We start from the raw sequence: 19,280 nt of genomic DNA on the forward strand, positions 1-19,280 counted from the left end.
CTGTCCTCTCAACTTCAGTGTGGGTTTTATGGTCGGCCTGAAGGTGGCTAGTGGAAGTGCTCAGTTCAGTCACTGAAAAAAGCACCTTCTTAATTTAGGTGCATTGTTTCATTTCCCCTCTTCTGAGGGCCTGGGGAAAGTGCTGAGCCAGCTTGTTCTGAGTGACATCAGTGCCCAAACTGTCACCAGATCCAGTGAGAATGAGTCTGACATTGCATCTTGCACTTCTGTCTTGCATGGAGAAATGCTGTGGGTTTTGCACTTCAGGGCCACTGCCTTTGGACTTTAGTGTGGGGGTGCATGGGCTTGCCACCTGTGAAAATCACCTCTTTGTTCCTGAGGTAATGGTGAAAACATCAACCAGGATGGGCCTCAACTTCCCACCAGATAAATGACACTTGGAGGAACAGGACACTGAAGTACCCATTGTGTTTTTTGCTCACTAAAGGCTGTCCAGGGAGGCTTTGGAAAAACCATGGTTTTGAGATTCCCCTGTTCATATTTCAAGCTATTTTGTGTCAGAAACACCTCTATTCCATAAACGTGTGGAGAGAAGGGAGCTGTAGCTGGGGCCTGTCCTGTTAAACAAAAATGCTATATAAACAGGAAGGGTGGAAAGGGATATTGCTAGAGAAAGAGCAGCCTCTCCCTCTTGCACTCCTGCCGTGAGGAATGCAATAGGAAATTCCTGCTCCAGGATTAACAATCATAACGAAAAATAGTTTTAAAAGCATGTGTGTAAAACTCTTGTGAAAAGCACAGATCTCATTCCAGCCACTGCTCTAGCACATAAACAGACTCTGTTTCCCTGCTTCAAAACAAAACAAAAGCCAAGAACTGGGATGTAGAACTAAAGTTCGCCTTAGGAGGGACTCTAAGGGATCCGGCCAATTCTTGATAGCAATCTGAGGAATTGCAACAGGATTGATTCCAACCACCTATTTTTAGATTTTCTAATGGGGATGTAACATGGAGACAGCTGTATCTCAAGACAGATAGAGTGAAGCCAAGCTGTGCTGGCGCATTGGGCACCTTGAGCTGGCTGTGGGACCAGAGGTGAGGCAGCCACAGTGCCAGGGCTGCGGCAGTGCCTGTGCCAGCACAGGTACAGCAGGGCTGGGCCACCGCCACGCTTTGCTTAGGGCACCTTCAGCAGCTCACCTGCAAAGGGCACTGAGCAGAGGCACAGGCCGGGTGTGCCCTGTGCTGTGTGCCCTGTAAAAAACTCACCCCATGACCCTGAAAAACCTGTATCTCCTTTGATGAAAAGAATACACTTTCGTGCGGGCCACTAATGTGGAACAGAAAAGCCAAAAGGATTTAAAATAAGTATTTGAGAGGCAGCACCCGGTAAGTCCCTCGGCCGCCCAGCAAGGCCCAGAGCAATGTACCGCCGATGTCTTTCGAGGGATGCGGGCGGTCCCTCCCGATGGGAACGCGCCCGCTTGGCCCCGCCCCGGAGGCGGGGAGCCTGGGCCGGGCCGGGCTGGGCCGGGCGGAGGGGCCGCCCCGCCTCTTAGTCGGCGGCAGCTGCTGCTGCTGCTGTGGGGCCGGCGCCGTGGGCAGCCGCCATGCCGCGCTCGCTGAAGGAGGAGACGGCGCTGCTGCTGGAGGATTACTTCCAGCACCGCGCCGGCAGCGCCGCTCTGCCCTGCAGCCCCACGGCGGGCACGCTGCGGCGGGCGGCGGCCGAGCTGGAGCGGCAGGAGCGGCCCTTCTTCCGCTCCTGCGCGCCGCTGGCGCGGGCCGAGCCGCGGGAGGCCGCCGCGCTGCTGGCCAGGGTGGCGGCGCAGCTCGAGGCAGACGGCGGCCTGAACTGGGGCCGGCTGCTGGCGCTCGTGGTGTTCGCGGGCACGCTGGCGGCCGCGCTGGCCGAGCGGGGCTGCAGCGACGGGCCGCGCTGCCTGGCCGCTCATCTGGCCGCATACCTGGCCGAGGAGCGCGGCGAGTGGCTGGAGGCGCACGGCGGATGGGTGAGCGGGGACGGGGGGCGGGAGCGGCCTGGGGCGGGTGCCGGGACACGAGCCCCATCCCGGTTAGCGGGGCAGGGCAGCCCCCGGCTCCGGGCAGAGGCTCGTCCCGGGGGAGACGTGCCCGCGGTACTGCCGGCGATGGGCGGGCACCCGGGGCATGGTGGCCATCGCCACACGTGCTGTGTCCTTAGAGGCTGCTGACCATCGCGACACGCGGTGTATCCCCGGGGATGGTGACCATCGCGACATGCGGCGTGTCCCCAGGGGCTGCTGGCCATCGAGACACGCGATGTGTCCCTAGGGGATGCTGGCCATCGCGACACGCGGTGGGTGCTCGCTGGGCCATTGGGTGCCTGCGAGTGCCCCGCACGGCCCCGTTGGGATGCAGCCTCCCATCCCGATCCCGCAGAGCGATGCTGATGCTGCTGTGCCATTGGGAGCGAGGTTTGCCTTCCCCTCGGGTGCACAGCCTGTGGGTTTGGGCGAGCAGGCTGGCACAGGTCCTGTCCCAGGTGTGAGCACAAACCTGTCCTTAAGCACACCTGTGTATGGAGGCACCCAGCCTGCAGACCTGCGGCTCCCGTTGTGTCCGTCCCGAGGCCGGTCAGGTGGGGCCTGGGGAGGAAGGTGTGCGCATTTCGTCTGCTCCGAGAGATGCTCACTTGGAGGGAGGTACAGCTTTTAAGGCGTTGGTGCAGCTCTGCCTGCGTTTCTGAACAAAATGTCAGCTATCCCCCAAAACTGCTCGTTTCCGATTTCCAGTCCTAGTGGAATACTTTGTCAGTACAAATAAGCACTAAAAATAGAACAGAGGGGAAGTAGCCACTGGTTTAGCTGACTTTTCCAGCAGACCAAAATGAACTTGGTTTTCCAGTGGTCACTGGTCCATCTGGCTGCTCAGAACAGTGTGGTGGTTGGCTGCAGGGAACACTGTCACTTGGCAAAATTGGCAAAATCCTATTGCCTGTTCGCACAAATCAAAGTGTAAAGAACAAAGTTCCGGAAGAAATTAAGAGTATAACTTGTTTACATAGACATCTGCGGAGCAGAGTTCAAACACGACCATCTGGAGCTGTATTGCTGCCACTTCTGATTATCACAATGATCTGGGAGAGCAGCTGCCAGCTTTGCTCTGTCATAGGTCAGCTCTGAGCAGTGTCCACCCGGCCTTTCCAAGTGGGTGTGTAATCAGTCCCACATCCACTGAGATGGGACTGGCTTTGGCTTTGTGTCTTAAAAGTGGAAATTTCCATATCCTGTGTTTTAGATGCTTTCTGAAACTTAAGTAGGAGGAACAGTGCTGGCAGCTCCCATCAGAAACTTGCCTAAAAGGGCAGAAATATGTAATGACACACTGAGCATCTCAATAGGAAGTGTCCAATTGTCTCTTGAGCTAAGTATGCAATCACTTGTAGCTACTCCTTTCTGTTGCCTTGTGCAAAATCTCTTACAAAATGTTTCTGCCTATGCCCAAGGCAGTGGGTTCAGACTTCCATGACTGGACAGAGACTTCTGCAGCTGACAGAGGCTGAGCTGGGAGCATGAAACTCAAAGGCTTGTTAAAGAAACCCAGTTAACTGCGAGCTCAACAACTGAGTGTCCTTTGTGTTGGTGTTGCAGGATGGCTTCTGTCGGTTCTTTGGCAGGCCGGGCTCGGAGGCAGCCGAGCAGAGCAGCACCATCGGCAACGCCATCGTGGCGGCAGCGGCGGGCATCGGCATCGGCATGGCGGGGCTGGCCTTCCTCCTGGTGCGGTAGGACACCGCCGCATCCTGCCCAGGGAAAGTACTCTCAAAACTGACAGTTTACCAGATTTCACTTTATTTTCTATAGAACAGACCCTCTAAGAAGAAGTCTATATTTTTAAACTGGCTCAGAAAACTGCCTCACCAAATCCTTGGCTATAAACTGCTTCACTCACTACCCAGTGATGGCACAGACAGATGTGTACTAGAGCACTATTTGTGCATGTTCAAAACCTGTTATCTCCAAACATCCTCTGGACTTTCTTTTTTGAAGGTGTAAACCTAAACTTTAGCATGGTTCATGTACTGTAACTTCTGAGTGCTTGGTGTTATGCTAGGAAAACATTATGGTGGGCTTGCTACTAAACCCTCTGTTCAAGATGTCTCATTTACCTGGAGGCAAGTTTGGAACCTGCCCTCATTAATGCTGTAAAGTGGGCAAACCTTGACTGTGATCTAACGTGGTTTATGGCTTCAAACGTGATGCACAGCACTTGTAATCAAAAGACAACTCATTTGTTCATTTAGGGCAGTTGGTGCCTGTGATGCTAGAAGCATTAGGGCTTAGTGTAACATAAGGCTGAATTCATTACACTACAAGAAGGTAAGTATTGATACAGGACAGTAATGGCTGCAGAACTGGTTCCTACTGAAAGGAAAAGAATTTAAATATTAACCTTAATTGGTATATTGAAATCCAGTGAAGGCTGGAATTTCTCTGGATTTCCCCTACAAAGTGAGAATTTCCATATATCTTAATATATTTTTGAAGTATTTATCACTGTATAATACTTGTAGCCATGACATCTTTATTTTTGTTTAAAACTTAATGCTGGTTCTCGTCACTCTAGCGTGTATCAAGCGTTGTCTTGTTTTAGTAATATTTCACTCTGTTTTCAAAATGCTGTGTATTTCTTTCAATGGTTGTACAAATTGCCTTATGTTTCTGATAGCTTTTGAATAATGTTCCTGGGTTACTCACAATGTGTACAATTTTACTATGGTGACTTCAAAGGTGAATAAATGTTGAGTATTTTTATTTTAAAAAACCTTTCTGATTATTAGGTCGGATGGATGCTGGTGCTCAGACAGTGAGTGTTTTGGTGGTTACCTGGATGCATCAGTTTGTATTCACTGTATTGCTGGTGCTTTGACCTGAGACAAAGACTTGTGGAGCACCAGAGCAGTTTGATACCAGTCTCCAGAGCAGTCCAAACTAGAGTGGAAAATCCCGTCCAAAAGGTCCATCTTCAGCATCGTGATTGGAAGCAACCTGCTGGTTTTGTAGGCCAAGGTTTTCTAACATAGGTGGGTGCAATCAGGCTCCTCTGAGAGCTTGTAGAGAGTGACAGAGCTCTTGTTTCTTCTCTGCCAAGACTTGCTGCTGCCTCTCTCACACGTGCATGCTTTTTACTGAAACTGAAGTCTCTGGTCCATGTTATGATGACAGCTGTGCAATGTGTTGGTGGAGTTCAGCCTTCCTGGTTTAGTCCTCCTGAGCAGCTGTACTCTTTGAGGGTGTTGGGCTGGTCTCCTGCCCCTGTCTCCAGTCTGGGGGCTCTGATGCCTGTTCCAGCTGCACGTCCAGTGGGCAGCCAGCTTCCCCTTGGGAAAGCTCAGGTCAGCATCCCTGTGGCTGCCAGTGGCCACCCTGCTTCTCCTTCTGCTGGCCACTGGGCCTGAGGCAGGCCTGCTGGACAGAGCAGCCTTGTGCTGGCTGGCCACAGATGTGGGACAGGGACAAAAAGGGGCATTCAGGGGTTGGTAAGTCCCACACAGGCAGGAAGGAGCTGCTGGTCCTCCCCCTCACGCTGCTGGCTGGAATAAACGTCTGCTTGTTCTCCAACTTCCAGTTCTCTAACCTCCAGCTTGCCTCCTCTCAGCACGGGGATTGGGAGCCCATGGTGCAGGGCTGTGCTCAGTTCCTCTCTCAGGTTCCTGCAGGGCTGACACCCCTGTGTGTGACAGCTGAGTGCTCTGGGTATCTGCCTGCAGGCATCCAGTGCTCGAAACTTTGCTCACAGTGGGAATGAGCTGCTGGGTCCTGGGAACTGGAAGTAGTTTCTAAAATGTGGGATGCTTGTATGATGAAAAGCATGGGGAATGACAGGGCAAGAAATGCTCTAAACAAAGGTCAAATGTCTCTCCTGTGCCAAACAGAACAAAGATAAAATATCTGTATCTTGATTTTCAGTGTAATCTGATCTGGCAGGCTCCACAGAAACAATAGCAGGGAGGATATTTATGCTGGCTTTTACAGTGTGCTCTGGAAAAGTGAAAAAACCCCCAACAAACCCAGCCTGGAAATGCCCTTTAACAGTCACATCAGCTTTTGGTGTAAACCTGACCCTTTCCAAAGTGCAGCTTGAGGAGCATGTGCCAGTCTTTCCTGTCCTGGAGAAGCAGGGAGTGGGCTTTCCAGGAGCCAGGGCAGCTGCAGGCTGGGTCAGGAGGCTGCAGGGGCAGCACTGCCTGGGCCAGGCTGCTCTGGTCCCTGCTGGGAGCCTGAGCTCAGTGCCCTGGAGCAGGGGCACAGCCCAGGCTGCTGGAACAGGCACGGGTGGGAGCTGCCCATCCCAGCCAGGGCCAGGCTCCCTGGGCTGCTCTCTGACATGGCAATGTGGGATTGAAGAGCAGAACTGAAATCACTGGAGCCCTGTTGATTTCAGGGCAGTTCAGACTAACTTACATTTGCATGACTTCTGGTTTTACAAGAAACTATTTCAGTTTCAGCCTGACATTTTGTCTCAATGAAGTAATGCATTTCTCAATTGAAAACTGCTGCTCATCTGCTTTTCTGCCTCAGAAGAGGGAAGCAAGATGCTGCTGTTCCTTCCTTTAAAAGCAGAAGGGGAGTGAGTAGGTGGTGTTTCAGTGCAAGGCTGTGTCTGATCCTCAGGGCAGGTTTTGTCTCTCCAGCGCTGTTGTACTCCCCAGGCCTGTGGTGGATGCAGCAGGCTCATCCTATCTGCAGATGAGCAATTGCTGCAGGTTCTGCTGGGCCCCAGCCTGCACAATCCTGGCTTGCTCCAAGGCTCTGAGTGCTGGCAGCACCTGCATTTGAGGGAAAAGGAGTGAAGGTGCTGCCTGGGCTCTTCCATCACCCGTTTTGAGTCCCTCCTGTGCTGTGTATGAAGGCCTGTGCAGGGCTGAGGGCTGGGGAAAGCAGTGTTCCCACTTTATAGAGGTGCTCACCGTGGTCTGACAGGAGCTGTCAGTGTTATCTCTGGAGCTGCACCCGCTCCCTGCCCAGTTCTGATCTGTAACCAAGGTTGCAGTGCTGTTGCAGCAGCCCAGCTGCTCATTAAAGGAAAAAGCAATTTACTCATCAGCCTTAAGAGTGCTGAACTGGCCACTGAGTTTCTTTTTGACTTGGAAAAAGTGAGGCACTGTTAGAGCTGAAAAAATGTGAGTTGCAGGCTGGTGTTACATGGCAGGTGCTGAACTGCTTTGCTGTGGTATGCAAAAAATCTGGTCTGGCACGTCTCACTGGAGAAATTGGTGCTGGTGCTGTGTCCTTTCCTGCCCATGCACACTGCAGGGTGGTACCCAAGCCTGGGTAGCACAGGAGAGCCCTGTTACAAATGACTTAGCAATTGGACAGCCAGAAAACCCCCAGAGAATCACTGGAAACCAAAAAGGTCAAGTGGCACAGCATTTATTCACGTAATTTCACTTCTTGTGCTCGTTCTGTTTAGACAATGAAAAGAAACTTCTGAGTTTCACTTCTGTTTCTCCAACTGCTTTCTGTACCAGACTCCAGCTGGGTTGTCCTTGCCAAGAGAAAATGCTGTCATGGCTGGGAAATCACTTGCTTTCAGGTTTAAAAGGTATCAGTGTAACTCCTTCTTAAATGCTGCCATTGTTAGGAGCACTTAAATGTTATCTTCAAACTGTTAACAATTATCCTGTCACTAACTGGAGTTTTTAAATGAGAACAGAGTTAAAAATAAAAACATAAAATCCTGATTTACTTAAAGTCAAGTGCAGGAAGTCTAAAAATCAACTCTGTTGAACTGATGAGATCATTTTGTTGGATTTTTTTCTCTGCCTGGGCTTGGTCTATTTGTTTAATTCAAATGAGAGGTGAAGAGAGGACCTGGCTTTTTTGTCAAAGTCTCTTTTCACACAGGCTGTGTCTTTCTGCCCAGCCTGTGGTAAGTTTCCAGCACTACAGCCTGGCACTGATACCTGCCCCTTGGCAATCCCATGGTTTCTGGATGCTCACCTAAGCTGGTGTGTGTTGCACATTTCTTTCAGTTAAGAATTAAAATGTTAAAATGAGTGCTTAAATTCAGCTGGGGCCATGCTGGCCATGGGGATGAGTGAGACTGTGGAGTTCTGTAGTAAGACCCTGCAGTGCAGGGCATTGGGAAGCTGTGTGCAGAGAGCCACTGCAGAAACTTGGTGCTTTCTGCATTTAATCCCTTTAATGATCCTGACCTGTGACTACAGTTCACTTGAGGAAGTTCTTGTGTTTGACCCAACCTGCTCTTTTGTTTGTCTGAGCAGCTCAGCACATGGTGAGTAACAGCAGGAGCCCCACACCCTGCTTACAGCATCAGCTGCTGTCTTTTTTTGTTATCAAAGGTGGCTGATACCCTTGAGAGGCTGTGGAGAAGGGTGGCCTGCTTCAGTATGAGCACAGGGGAGGTTTCTGCACTGCTTTGCACCTTGGGGGGCTGGACATGGCAGCTGGAGCCCTGCTCTGCAGCCTGACACCAAAGCCAGCAGTTCTGGCTGGCACTTTCAATTTGCAATGCATAATAGCAAAAGGGCAAAACCACTTGACTTCATCAAAGGCTGGGAGGGAGCACTGTTTGTAGTTTGTACCTAATGGCTGGTTGGCCTCTTCCTTGGAGCTGTTGTTGTCTTCAGGAGAGTCCCAGGCTGTTATTAATTTTGAAACATCAATTATGAAGCTTTATGATGAGCTCATTGGGAACTCCTAAAACACAGGCAGAGCCATGTGGCTTAGTGAGGAGCTGGTGCAGGGCACACACTGGAAACTCCTCTCTCTCTGGGAACTGTGACGGTGTTCACAGGGGTCTGAGGATGAGGGAAGAGACAAGGATCTGACTCCATATTTCGGAAGGCTTGATTTATTATTTTATGATATATATTACATTAAAACTATACTAAAAGCATAGAAGAAAGGATTTCCTCAGAAGGCCAGCTAAGAATAGAATAAGAAGGAATGAATAACAAAGGCTTGTGTCTCCGACTCTCTGTCTGAGCCAGCTGGGCTGTGATTGGCCATTAATTACAAACATCCAACAAGGGCCATTTACGGATCCACCTGCTGCATTCCACAGCAGCAGATAATCAATGTTTACATTTTGTTCCTGAGGCCTCTCAGCTTCTCAGGAGGAAAAATCCTAAGGAAAGCATTTTTCATAAAAGATGTCTGCGACAGGGAGCTGCCAGCAAAATCTCATCACCCAGCCTGCTAGCACACAGGCTGACCCTGCTGCTCCTCTGGCTGCTTTGTGCCCCCACCAGGGGCATTCCCCCTGTCCTGAGGCAGAGGATGTGCTCCCAGGGCTCCCAGCCCTGCCCTGCAGGGATGCACCCAGTGCTGTGCTGCCCTGCATGGGCATGGCTGCCTCTTGGTGCCAGGCCCATGAGGGAGTGGCCACAAGGTGCTGTGCAGGGTGGTGGTGGTGAGGTGACTTTGATGGATGATTCTGCTGCATGAGCAAGAACAAATTCCACCAGCTGTGTGTGAAACAGCCTTGTAAAGCGTGCTGGCGTGATCAGTGGCAGCTGGGAGCTGATGGTGCTTGACAGGCAAGGCAAATGCTTGTTTCCTGATATCCAGCAGAGATTTAAATGTGGAACCTAATGATACTGGGAGCCTGCAAGTGATGGGCTGGATTGCTGGTGGTTCCAAGGAGGGGCTGTGCTGGATCCTCAAACAGCCCATGCAGAGGAGCACCACTGGGTGTGACAGAAACCCCTGAGTTTTGTGGCTCTGAATAGTCTAAATGCGCAAGGTTTGAATATTTTCCCCCCCTTTTTTTTATTTTTTTCCCCAAACACCTGTATGCCCTGAAGGACAGAGCCCTGCAGTGCCTGACTGGCCTGAGCACAGCACAGGTCACTCAGGGCTGTGGCATGAAGAACCTGCCATCCCTAAGTGTTCTCACTCCTGTAGGCAGCTTTCTGCCACAGCAGCATCACCCTTCTGCTCATCTAGAAAAAGGAAAAATAATTACTCATAAACTCTTTTGAACAAAGCACAAAACAGCACAAATCTTGCCTGTGTCTGTTTTTAAATAAAGGAAAAATCATCTGGGGTCTGTGTGTTGTCCTTGGTGATGTTCAGAGCAGAACACCTGCCACTCTGAAACCCTTCCAGCTTTCCTGGCTGCTTTTTCCAAGCCAAGTCCTGCTCCATGGGAGGAAAAGGTTACGTGTGGGAGTGAGCAGGGCAGATTATGTGAAACAGAAACCCTGGCGCTGTTTGTTCTGCCATCTGCTCCATGCAGGCCGTGGGCGGCTCCCCAGAGTGGCCCTGCTCCCCGTCCTGCAGGGCTATGGGCTGTGGGAGGCACATCCCTGCTGTGCTGGGAGCTGTCCCTGTGCAGGTGCAGCTGTGGCACTGCTGGTGCCACGCTGGGGCTGCCACTGACAGCCTGCTCCAGCAGCAGGGCAGGAAAGCCTGGATGTCGCTGCCTTTGGCACAGGCTCAGGGAGTGCCAGGGTGGCTCTCTGTGCCTTCCCCGCAGGGAGCACAGCCCCAGCTCCCCTGGCATTGCATGGCTCCAGCATTGCAGCAGTGGTGCAGGTGCTGCCAGGAGAGCAGGGCATTCCTGCCCACCTGAGCTGCTGCCACCCTCCCTGGGCAGGGCAGGCTGAGCCCTGCTCAGCTCTGTGCCACACACACACACCATCCTGCCAAGGGTGAGATGTGCTGAGTGTGGGAGGATGGAGGTGGCAGCTTTGTCCCTGCTTCAGGGACAGCTGGTGAAAGAAAGATGAAATCATCTTGCCTCTTACCCCTAGAGCCCTTTTCTGCTCTCCCCTGGTCCCCAGGCTGGCTGTGCCCGGGGCTGGGATTGTGCATTCCCTGTTCCACATCCCCCTCTGCCCCCTGCCCACCCTCCCCACAGTGTGCTCACTTGGGAATGTGACCTTGCTCTCTAGATTATTTACAGACAAAATATTGCTGCAGGCCTGGGGAAGGGTTTTCTGTGTTGTTTTTGCTTTTTTTTTTTAAGTGACTGGATTCCACAAAAAGTGAATTATTCCAAGGGCGTGGGGGCCTGGTGGGAATGCTTTGCTCTGTTTGGGAACAGGCTGCCTGCAGCCATCCTCCCTGGCCAGCACAGGGGTGCTAGAGGCTCAGTTTCCCCAGCTATACAGAACAATCTGTCTCTGGTTTTCTTGGAAAATCCCACCCCTTGCTGGGGGCAGGCTGCCAGGAGGGGACAGGAGCATTAGCAGGGCTGTGGCACACATGGAACAGGGCCTGGGCTGCCTCCAGGGTGTGTGTGAGCAGAGGTGTGTAACCCAGAGAGCTGCCTGTGGGTTAGTGCGCAGTCAGGGCTGCTGAAGGTGGCTCCCCTCCCCTCCCCACAGCCCTGGAGCTCTGCACTTCCCCTCCCTTGGCAGCTCCTGGGCTCCTGCTGCACTTGCAGCACGCTGGGTTTGCTGAGGAGCTCAGACAGCGCTGTCACATCCGATCGGAAGCTGCGGTGGGCTGATTTCTCCTTTTCTTTTGCTTTTACTGGCAGCACCAGCAGCTGCCCTTTTCCCACTGCTGACAGCTCTTGTGTCTGGCTGAACTCCTGAATGCCTCATGGAGGTGGTTTCCCATTGAGCAGAGCCCTCTTGCCTCTGACCTTGCCCGGCCCTGGCCGTGTCCCCTTGCGTGGCTGCTGGAGGCACAGAGCTGTGCCCTGCCGGTGTGTTCCAGCTGCACTGCCTGCTTGGATGGGGCTGGCCTGGGCTCCCAGGCTGGCACAGCTTTCCTCACAAGGGCAGCATGAGCCTTCAGGTGCCCAGAGCCTGGGAGTTGTCCTGAGTGAGGCTGTGTGCTCAGCTTTTATGTGGGAGTGAGCACTGTCAGCTGAGCTAAACCCCATCACAGACAGCGAGTGCCTGTTTTGCTGTGGGAAGAGCTCTAGTGCCAAATCCCTTGGTCTGGCCTGGCATGCAGCGTGGCTTGGTCTCTCTGGAGAAGGAGATGGGGCTGCTGAAGGTCTGGCAGGAGCACACCCTCCTCCCCTGGAATGGGGGCTGCTGCTGGGAAGTTGCTCAGCAAGGCTGGCCACAGGGGCTGACCATGGAGCAGCACTCCCAAAGCAATTCCCTGCCTGCCTGTCCTCTGGAGAGCCTCCAGCTTTCCCAGCCTGTGGAGGTGACGGCCTCATCCAAGCCCTTGCAGAGGTGTTGGGTGCAGGAGGGATGCTGGGCAGTGATGGGATGCTGGGGGATGGAGATGGTGCCTCTCTCAGGCAGGACCTCCATCAGCCAGGTGTGTTCAGCTGGAGGTGGTTTGGAAGCACAATTAGCAGCAGGCTCATCTGGCTGGTGGAGTCAAGTGCTCTGGTCTGTGTGCTGGTTTGGGGACTGCTGAGCTATGGAGCGCTCTGGGCAAGTCATAAATAGCATACTGCTTATAGACAAGGGTGAAAATCAAGATTTTTTTTAAGAGAATTGTGAAGTTTCCCTTGTTGAGAAGCCATAGGGAAGGCTGGGACAGGGATACGATGGTTTGTTATTTCAGTCAAATCCTTTTCTTGGCTGCAGCCAGCACATTCAGCAGTGTGGCAGAAACTCAGCAGGTGAGAGGCAAAAGTACCTGCTGAGCTGAAGTGCAAAGGCAGCAGATAAAGGGCATCAGGGGCTGTGCCTGCAGGGACTGCTCCTTATCAGCACACCTGCTGCCTGCATTGCACAAGTAGCCCCTGCTCACCTGTGCCTTTGGGTAGCTGGGGGTTTTTCAGGGATGTTGCTGTTGCTCTTTGTAACCACCTGGCAAAGCAGGAGGGAAGGGAGCACTCGGTTTGAGGCTGCCATGAGAGTGGGACCCAGTGCACCTGCTCCAGATCTGCTCTGCGTGCATCCAGGTAGGGATCATGCTGCTCCTCACTGACAGGCTCTCTGGCACTTCGCTTCCAGCCACGAATTAATGGCTCAGCTGGCCTGAAGAAGCAGTGGTGACCAGCCCCATGCCATGCAGGGTGCAGAGCAGCCCAGGTGGGTTCCACTGAGGAAGGGGTGCAGTGAGGCTGCTGCTGAGCCGCTCTCCTTGGCGTCGGTCCCAGTGTCCCAGTCTCAGAGTCAGTCTGGGGATTTCACTGGTGCTTGTGCCCCCTTAAATAGGAAATTTGGCATCCTGAGCTAAGCATCTTCTCCCCCTGGGTGTCCCAAATGGTTAACAACCCCAGCAGCAATGGGTGGCTGGTGAGGAGATTGATTGCCCCCTGCAAGGTACATAAAGTCTCACTCTTCTGCAGAAACACAACACTTGTCCAACCAGGTAAATAACTGGTTTAAAATCCCCTCTTGCAGCAGCTGACCCTACACATGTTTATCCAAGTGGCTGGAGCTGTGCCAGTCTCTCTGGTAAGTGACCTTTCCCGAATTTTTCTTTTCAAGTTGACATTTAAGAAGGGGGGGAAAAGTCACAGCAACAAATGGTGTTTTAACAGTGATAAAGCTTTACCCGTCAACAAAGCCAGGAAAGCCAGACTGGAGCCTGTGCTGGTGGCTCTGCCACCCCAGCCAGAGCCCATATGGACAGCCTGGCTTGTGTTCCCTGCCCTGCTGGGTCTGCTTGGAGCAGCGTCTGCAGAGGGCTGCTCCTGCTCCTGGGCTGGGCTCTGCAGCTCCTGGGAAAGCTCCTGGGTGCAATTCAGTCTGAGGCAGCTGCTGGCAGCTGGAGGCACTCAAAGCATTAGTTCATTACTGCAATTCAAATGAGGAAGAGCCTTAAATCTCTGAGAAGAATCTGGGTTTGGCAGGCAGTGGAGTGCTTAGCTTATTGGGAAAACACCTTGGACAGTTTTGGTAGATGTTCTACTGTGCGTTCAGGCAAGTAAAATTTACCCCTGGATTTCATGTTCCTTGGTTCAGGCAAGTAAAATTTACCCCTGGATTTCATGTTCCTTGGTTCCCAGCTTCAGCACTTACCATGATTTTACCCCTTGCTCCTGACAGTGCTCTCACACAGAGGTGTTTACATTCTGAAGCTTTGGAGGAGGTTTACCTCTTAGCCCAGGTGCCCAGTACATGAGCTCCTCTTCCAGGCTGGGAGTCCCAAGGGCTTCACAGAAGGCTGCTCAGCTCATTTGGGCCCCCCAAATCCTGCCCTCCCCACATCCTGGTGGATGCCATGCCTCCATGTGCCACCTGCCAGCCACTCCATCTCCTCTGGGCTCTGCAGGATCTCTTGCATGCTCCTCCTTCTCCACCTGCAAAGCACCCCCAGCCCTGCTGGCTGCCCCTGCAGCCCTTGCCCAGGTTTTTGGCTTGGTTTCAGATGGTGAAGGACTGAGAGCAGCAGCTGGTGTTGGTGTCTCCTGCACTCCTCCCCTCCACAGTGCTGCTAGTGCTGGGCCAGCCTGGGGCCGTGCCTGCTCACTGCTGTCCTGAGAGGAGAAATTGAAACAAGGGCTTCCCAGCTGGTTGTGGCTCCTGTAGCATGAGGGACAGGCAATCCTGGGGGGTTTCCTGGCATTTCTTGCAGATGTCCTGATGGGAGTGACTGCAAAAAGGCAGGGGACACAGGGGACAGGGGCAGCAGTGCAGTGAGACAGGGACATGCTGCTGGCTCAGGGTGACCCTGGCAGCCCCATGCCAGAGCCTGTGGGCTGACAGCAGCCTCTGCTTCCAGAAAGCCATTTGTGTTTTGTGACAAGGCTCGGTTGAGAACACCTAAGTGCCTCTGTTGAAGGAGGTCTGATGGATATTTGTGGTTAGGCTGGTTCTTGGATTTAATCTATCTGTGCTAGAGGAAATAGAATAACAAAAAAAGCCCAGGTAAGTGGAACAGTGAATATGTTTTTAGTGAACTGATAGCCAAGCCTTGCCTTGGCTGAGCATGTCCCTGTGCAGACCCAGTCCCACAGGTAGGGCAGGAGCAAGGCCAGAAGATCACAGGGTCCCCTGTTAGGGGTGTCCATGTGCCACAGCTGTCCCCAGCAGGGCTCTAGCCCAGACCATTAACATGAGACAGATGAGCTCTGCTGGGCTGTCACTGAGTGTTGCTCCTGAGGCTCTGTGGCTGCTTGGCAGTGATGGCAACTTTGGGACCTGATGCACTAACTCATCTTCAATCCGCCGTGGCAAGAATGGCTCCCTTTGCTGCTGCTCTCATCCAGCCCTGGTGCTGGCTCCCTTTGCTGCTGCTCTCAGCCCCTGGTGCTGGTTCATTGTGCTCCTGCTCTCAGCCCCTGGTGCTGGCTCGCTGCAGGGTCGCTACGTGAGCCCTGCAGCAGGACAGCCTGGATCCAAGCCTTCCTTCCTCTCAGATAACGTCAGTGCTGGAAGCAGGCAGCTATTTTTGGTCCCAGGAATGCCAGTGGATGATTTCACTTTTGTTTCATACCTGATAACCTTTCCCATCACAATGAGGGACGACGTCCCTGCTCCCTGCGCTTCCGTGTGCTGGGTAAAGCCATTCAAGCGCCTCTGCAGGGGAAAAGAAAGAGCCAGGTTAAAAATAGCTCCTGATTGTCCGTGGAGCCTGGGCAAAGGAAGGGCAAAAGCCTTTCCATGTTCCACTGCCCAGTCCCATACACTGGGAGCAGCTTTCCTGGCTGAGGACAGCCACCGTGGGAATATCTGTGTGCTGGCTCTGTGTGTCAGCCTCAGGGGTGGGAAGGTCTGTGACAGACTTTCTTCTCCGTGCAAAATTGTCCCGATGTCAGGCTCCAGGAGTGCTACAGACACTCCCTTTGCTTGTCACCTGCATGTCTCCACCCTTCCTGCCCCTCTCCAAGTCCTTTCCCTGCTGGGTTTGTGGCTGGATGCTTGGCCAGGAGCTTGGCGAGACAAACTCACCCCAGCCTCAGGCGAGAAAAGTCTGCTCAAACCCAAATTGCTAAAGCTCAGCTCCAACTTTTATTTCCTGTGGGGAAGGAGTTGGCCAAAGCAACTTGTTTTTTTTTTAAGCTTTCAGCCTCTGACTTCCCACAAGCTGCTGACCCATCATGTGATGGCCATGGTGGGGCCATGGCCGGAGATGTGGTATCTGCTATCAGCCCTTATCACCCTGTGCTTGTGTGGGGCAGGGCCTGTCCTGGGTGTCCTGGGGCACCAGCTCCAGCCCTGGGGAGGGGTGAAACCCCATGTGTGTCAGGGGGAGGGCAGTGAGCTCATGGACCAGCTGATCCCATCCCTTATGGAGAGATGCTGCCCTAGAGCAGCTGCTCCATGGCCACCCAGCCTTCAGAGCACTGCACAGCCATTGCATGGGCTGGCTGTCACACCTGGGCTGCTCTTTGACCTGTCCCTGTGCCCACTGGGAGGTTTGTGCTTTGTCCCCCAGCACATTACAGGGTGGCTCCAAACTGCTCTTGCTCTCCCTGGGCTGGGGCCTGTTTACAAAACAGGGGCTGAAAGCTGCTATTTATCCTTAGGTACACATTGCATTCAAAGCTGCTAAATAGGCAAGCCCTAAATGAAAGTCATCTGGGTTTTCTTTAATTAGAATAAAATCCTGATGAATCATGAGGTTCTGTACCTCAAGGATGCAGCAGGAATTGGCTTTGGCTGCAGACAGCAAGGTACAGCAGTCAGCAGAGCCGGCTAGCTGCCTTGACATCTGCTGGAAAGACTTGTTTTTCCCTCCCTAGTCACATGCTAGCTTGTGATCTGATCATGAGATACAAAGGATAACCTTCCAATATTTACTCTTCTCCTCTGCAATTTCAAAAGGCAGGGGAAAAGAGCAAAAGGCAGCATAAGGGAGGAAAACACAATCCCCCTTTCCTCACTTGGTCAGTGCTGCTGTGGGTGCTGTGCTTGTTGCTGGGACAGGCAGGAGTGTGGCTGCAGCACCAGGGGCTGTGCTTGTGCCTGTTGAGGCCATCAGGGAGCAGGTCAGTGCAGACAGAGGAGCTGCTGCTCTGTGTTCAGCCATGTGGGCATCTCCCCTGCAGTGCCACCACACCTGTGTGCCAGCAGAGCCAGGCAGGGGCTGCCTGTCCCAGGGTGACCTGCACTGGCACAGGCAGGGCAAGCCTGTCCTCCCCCAGCCCTGGCCCTGGGCCATCCTTCAGCATTCCACTTTCACCTTTTATTATAAATGTCAAAGTGACATTTTTTATAACAATATCCTAATGTAGGCAGCCAGGCAGGTGGAGTTGCTTGTACGTGCTCCAGTCCAAAGGTTTATAGCAAGCCCAGCTGCAAGATTAAACCAGAATCACCCTTGAATAAAATCCCCTATATAATCTTTGGGGAATTTTTGCTAGTGCAGCTTGGGTAGGTTTACTTCTGTGAGCTGATGCCTGTCAAGGGCCAAAAACCCCCAGGGCTGCATTGTGGTGCCACAGGGCTGTTGGCTGTGAGGGTTTCAGGCTGCTGAAGGCTTGGAGGGAGAGCAGTGGGGCATTGTCTGCTTGCTGAGGCAGACAGGTGTGTGCCAGTGAGCACCGAACCTGCCACAGGCTGCAGGTGTGCAGCAAACCTGAACTGCATCTACAGTGGGATTGCTCTGGGAACGGCAGGCTGGGATCAGCAGCCTGTGCCTGTGCTCCCCAAACTGTGCCAGGGGAGATGCTGCAGGCAAAGCCAAAAGGGCTGTGCCTGTGTGTGACACGGATGTGTCAGCCTGACACACGGTGAGGAACACCGCCACGGCTGCCCTGGCAAACAGCAACTGCTTGGAGGAACAAGGAGGGGAGGAGCAGCCAGTCCAGACTGAGGGATGAGAGCAGCACCCAGCCACAGGCTGGCCACAGGCTGGCCACAGCTATTGCAGTGTGACAGGGCTGAGGCTGTGGTGTTTCCAGTAAAAACACCCACTATGTCAGCTGGGAGGGAGGCAGAGGGCACAGAGGGATGATGCCCCACCTAAGAGGGAGGGCAGGAAGTGAGGGTGCCTGCCGGGTGCCTGTGATGTGGTGAGGGTGGTTTGTGCCAGGCAGGTAGATCCCAGTGCTGTAGGGAGCAGGGCTGGATGGTGATGGAACCAGCCTGAAACCAGCCTGCCCCCCAGCAGGCCCCTGTGCCTTTGCCAGGACCATGGCATCCCTGAGAGGGGCTTGGAGAGCTGGGCTTGGTGTGGTCCCTGCAGGGAAAGCTGGGGCAAGGTGAACAGGAGGTGATCTTAAATTAAATCCCAAACTACCTGTGATTAAGGGCTGTCTCCAGTACACATGGTTGTTTCTGATTTCAGGTTTTGGGAAGTGTTGAAACTGTTTAAATCCAAGTTATGTTTTCCCTGCTATTACAGGAGCTTCACATTGCCGTTCCTAACCTACCCTCCCATGTCCACACTTAGCTAAAGACCCTTTTTTTTCCCTCAAAATAAACCACTCTCTTTCCTTTGACAAATATTTCTGTGGCCTCTGCTGCAGCATTAGGCAGAGCTGATTAGGAGGGCTGTGGCAGGCTGATGAGGGTTTGGTGTGCACTCATCAGTGGGCAATGTGTGACAGCGGCATATCTGCCTCTGGCACACAGTGTTTGGAAGGCATTTGGGTTTTGTGGACCTGGCTGACCTGTCACTGTGCCCCAGAGGCATTTCTGAGCACTCACTGTGGTTTCCTGGTTCACTGGCCTTTCCCTGCCTCTGTGGAATGAGAGCAGGCCTGACCCAGAAAGCTGGATGCAAAGTGATCAATAGTGATGGCAGCTAGCCAGCAGCACTGCCTGGCTCTGCCTCAGTCCCAAAAGAGATCAATGCATCCAGAAGACATGCAGGTGCTCTGGGCTGGAGGAGGCTTCAGCCTTGGTCCAAGGGTTGTGGAAGGCTGAGCTTACCATGCCCCATCCCTGGAGAATGACTTTGGTCCTTCTGGTCCCCCTTCTCAGTGGTTCTCAGCAGGTTCTGCTGTGTGAGGTGTTTGTTCTGCAGCAGGTGAGGGGTGGCAGCAGGGCAGGTGCCATGGCAGGGGACACAGCAGCTCTGCTGTGACCCCAGCAGGGTGAGTGCTGGGGAAGGAGATCCATCTGCTCATCCCTGAGGGCACTGGGACACTTGTCCTGGACAGACAGCAGTCCCTGCGTGTAAGGAAACAAATCCTAAAGAACATCCTTTAGGAGCAGTCTCCTCCTGCCTGCTGTGTCCCTAGGGGACAACAAGGGCTTTGTGGCTGCTCAGGGCTCTGGGGAGCCAAAACAACCACGGCATGAGCTCAGTGGCTGTAAATCAGCCCTGAGCAAAGGCACTGCCCTCTGCTTTGATCTCCAGGGCTTTCATTTCGTTCCCTCTGCAGAGATAGACACAAGGTCACACTAATGGCTGGGACATGAAAAACTTATGTGGCCTTTATTGATTCTGGAGTGATTAATGAGTCCAAGGGAAGGACAGTGATTCATGCACGTGAACGGTGCCTGGGAATGAGCAATGCTGGTCAGGGTGGCCTTTAATTCCATAATG

The 19,280-nt window shown here is 53.1% G+C and overlaps 1 protein-coding gene across 2 annotated transcripts in view; it reads left to right on the plus strand.

The window, feature by feature from the left end:
• The first annotated feature begins 1,487 nt into the window (after positions 1-1,487).
• BCL2L10 (BCL2 like 10) overlaps positions 1,488-19,280 on the plus strand; it is a 38,216-nt gene continuing 20,423 nt past the window's right edge. Inside the window, exons 1-2 of one of the 2 annotated variants that reach the window (XR_010441612.1) lie at positions 1,488-1,973; positions 3,594-5,026. Coding sequence is in view for 1 of the 2 variants with exons in the window: in XM_064722462.1 (XP_064578532.1) it covers positions 1,572-1,973; positions 3,594-3,731 (540 nt within the window). In the remaining variant the exon portion in view is untranslated. Of the gene's footprint in view, positions 1,974-3,593; positions 7,553-19,280 lie in introns of those variants that run through there. The other variant, XM_064722462.1, reaches the window with a different exon arrangement.

Source organism: Zonotrichia leucophrys, chromosome 10, assembly GCF_028769735.1.
Source record: "Zonotrichia leucophrys gambelii isolate GWCS_2022_RI chromosome 10, RI_Zleu_2.0, whole genome shotgun sequence".
In the NCBI taxonomy this organism is placed as follows: domain Eukaryota; kingdom Metazoa; phylum Chordata; class Aves; order Passeriformes; family Passerellidae; genus Zonotrichia; species Zonotrichia leucophrys.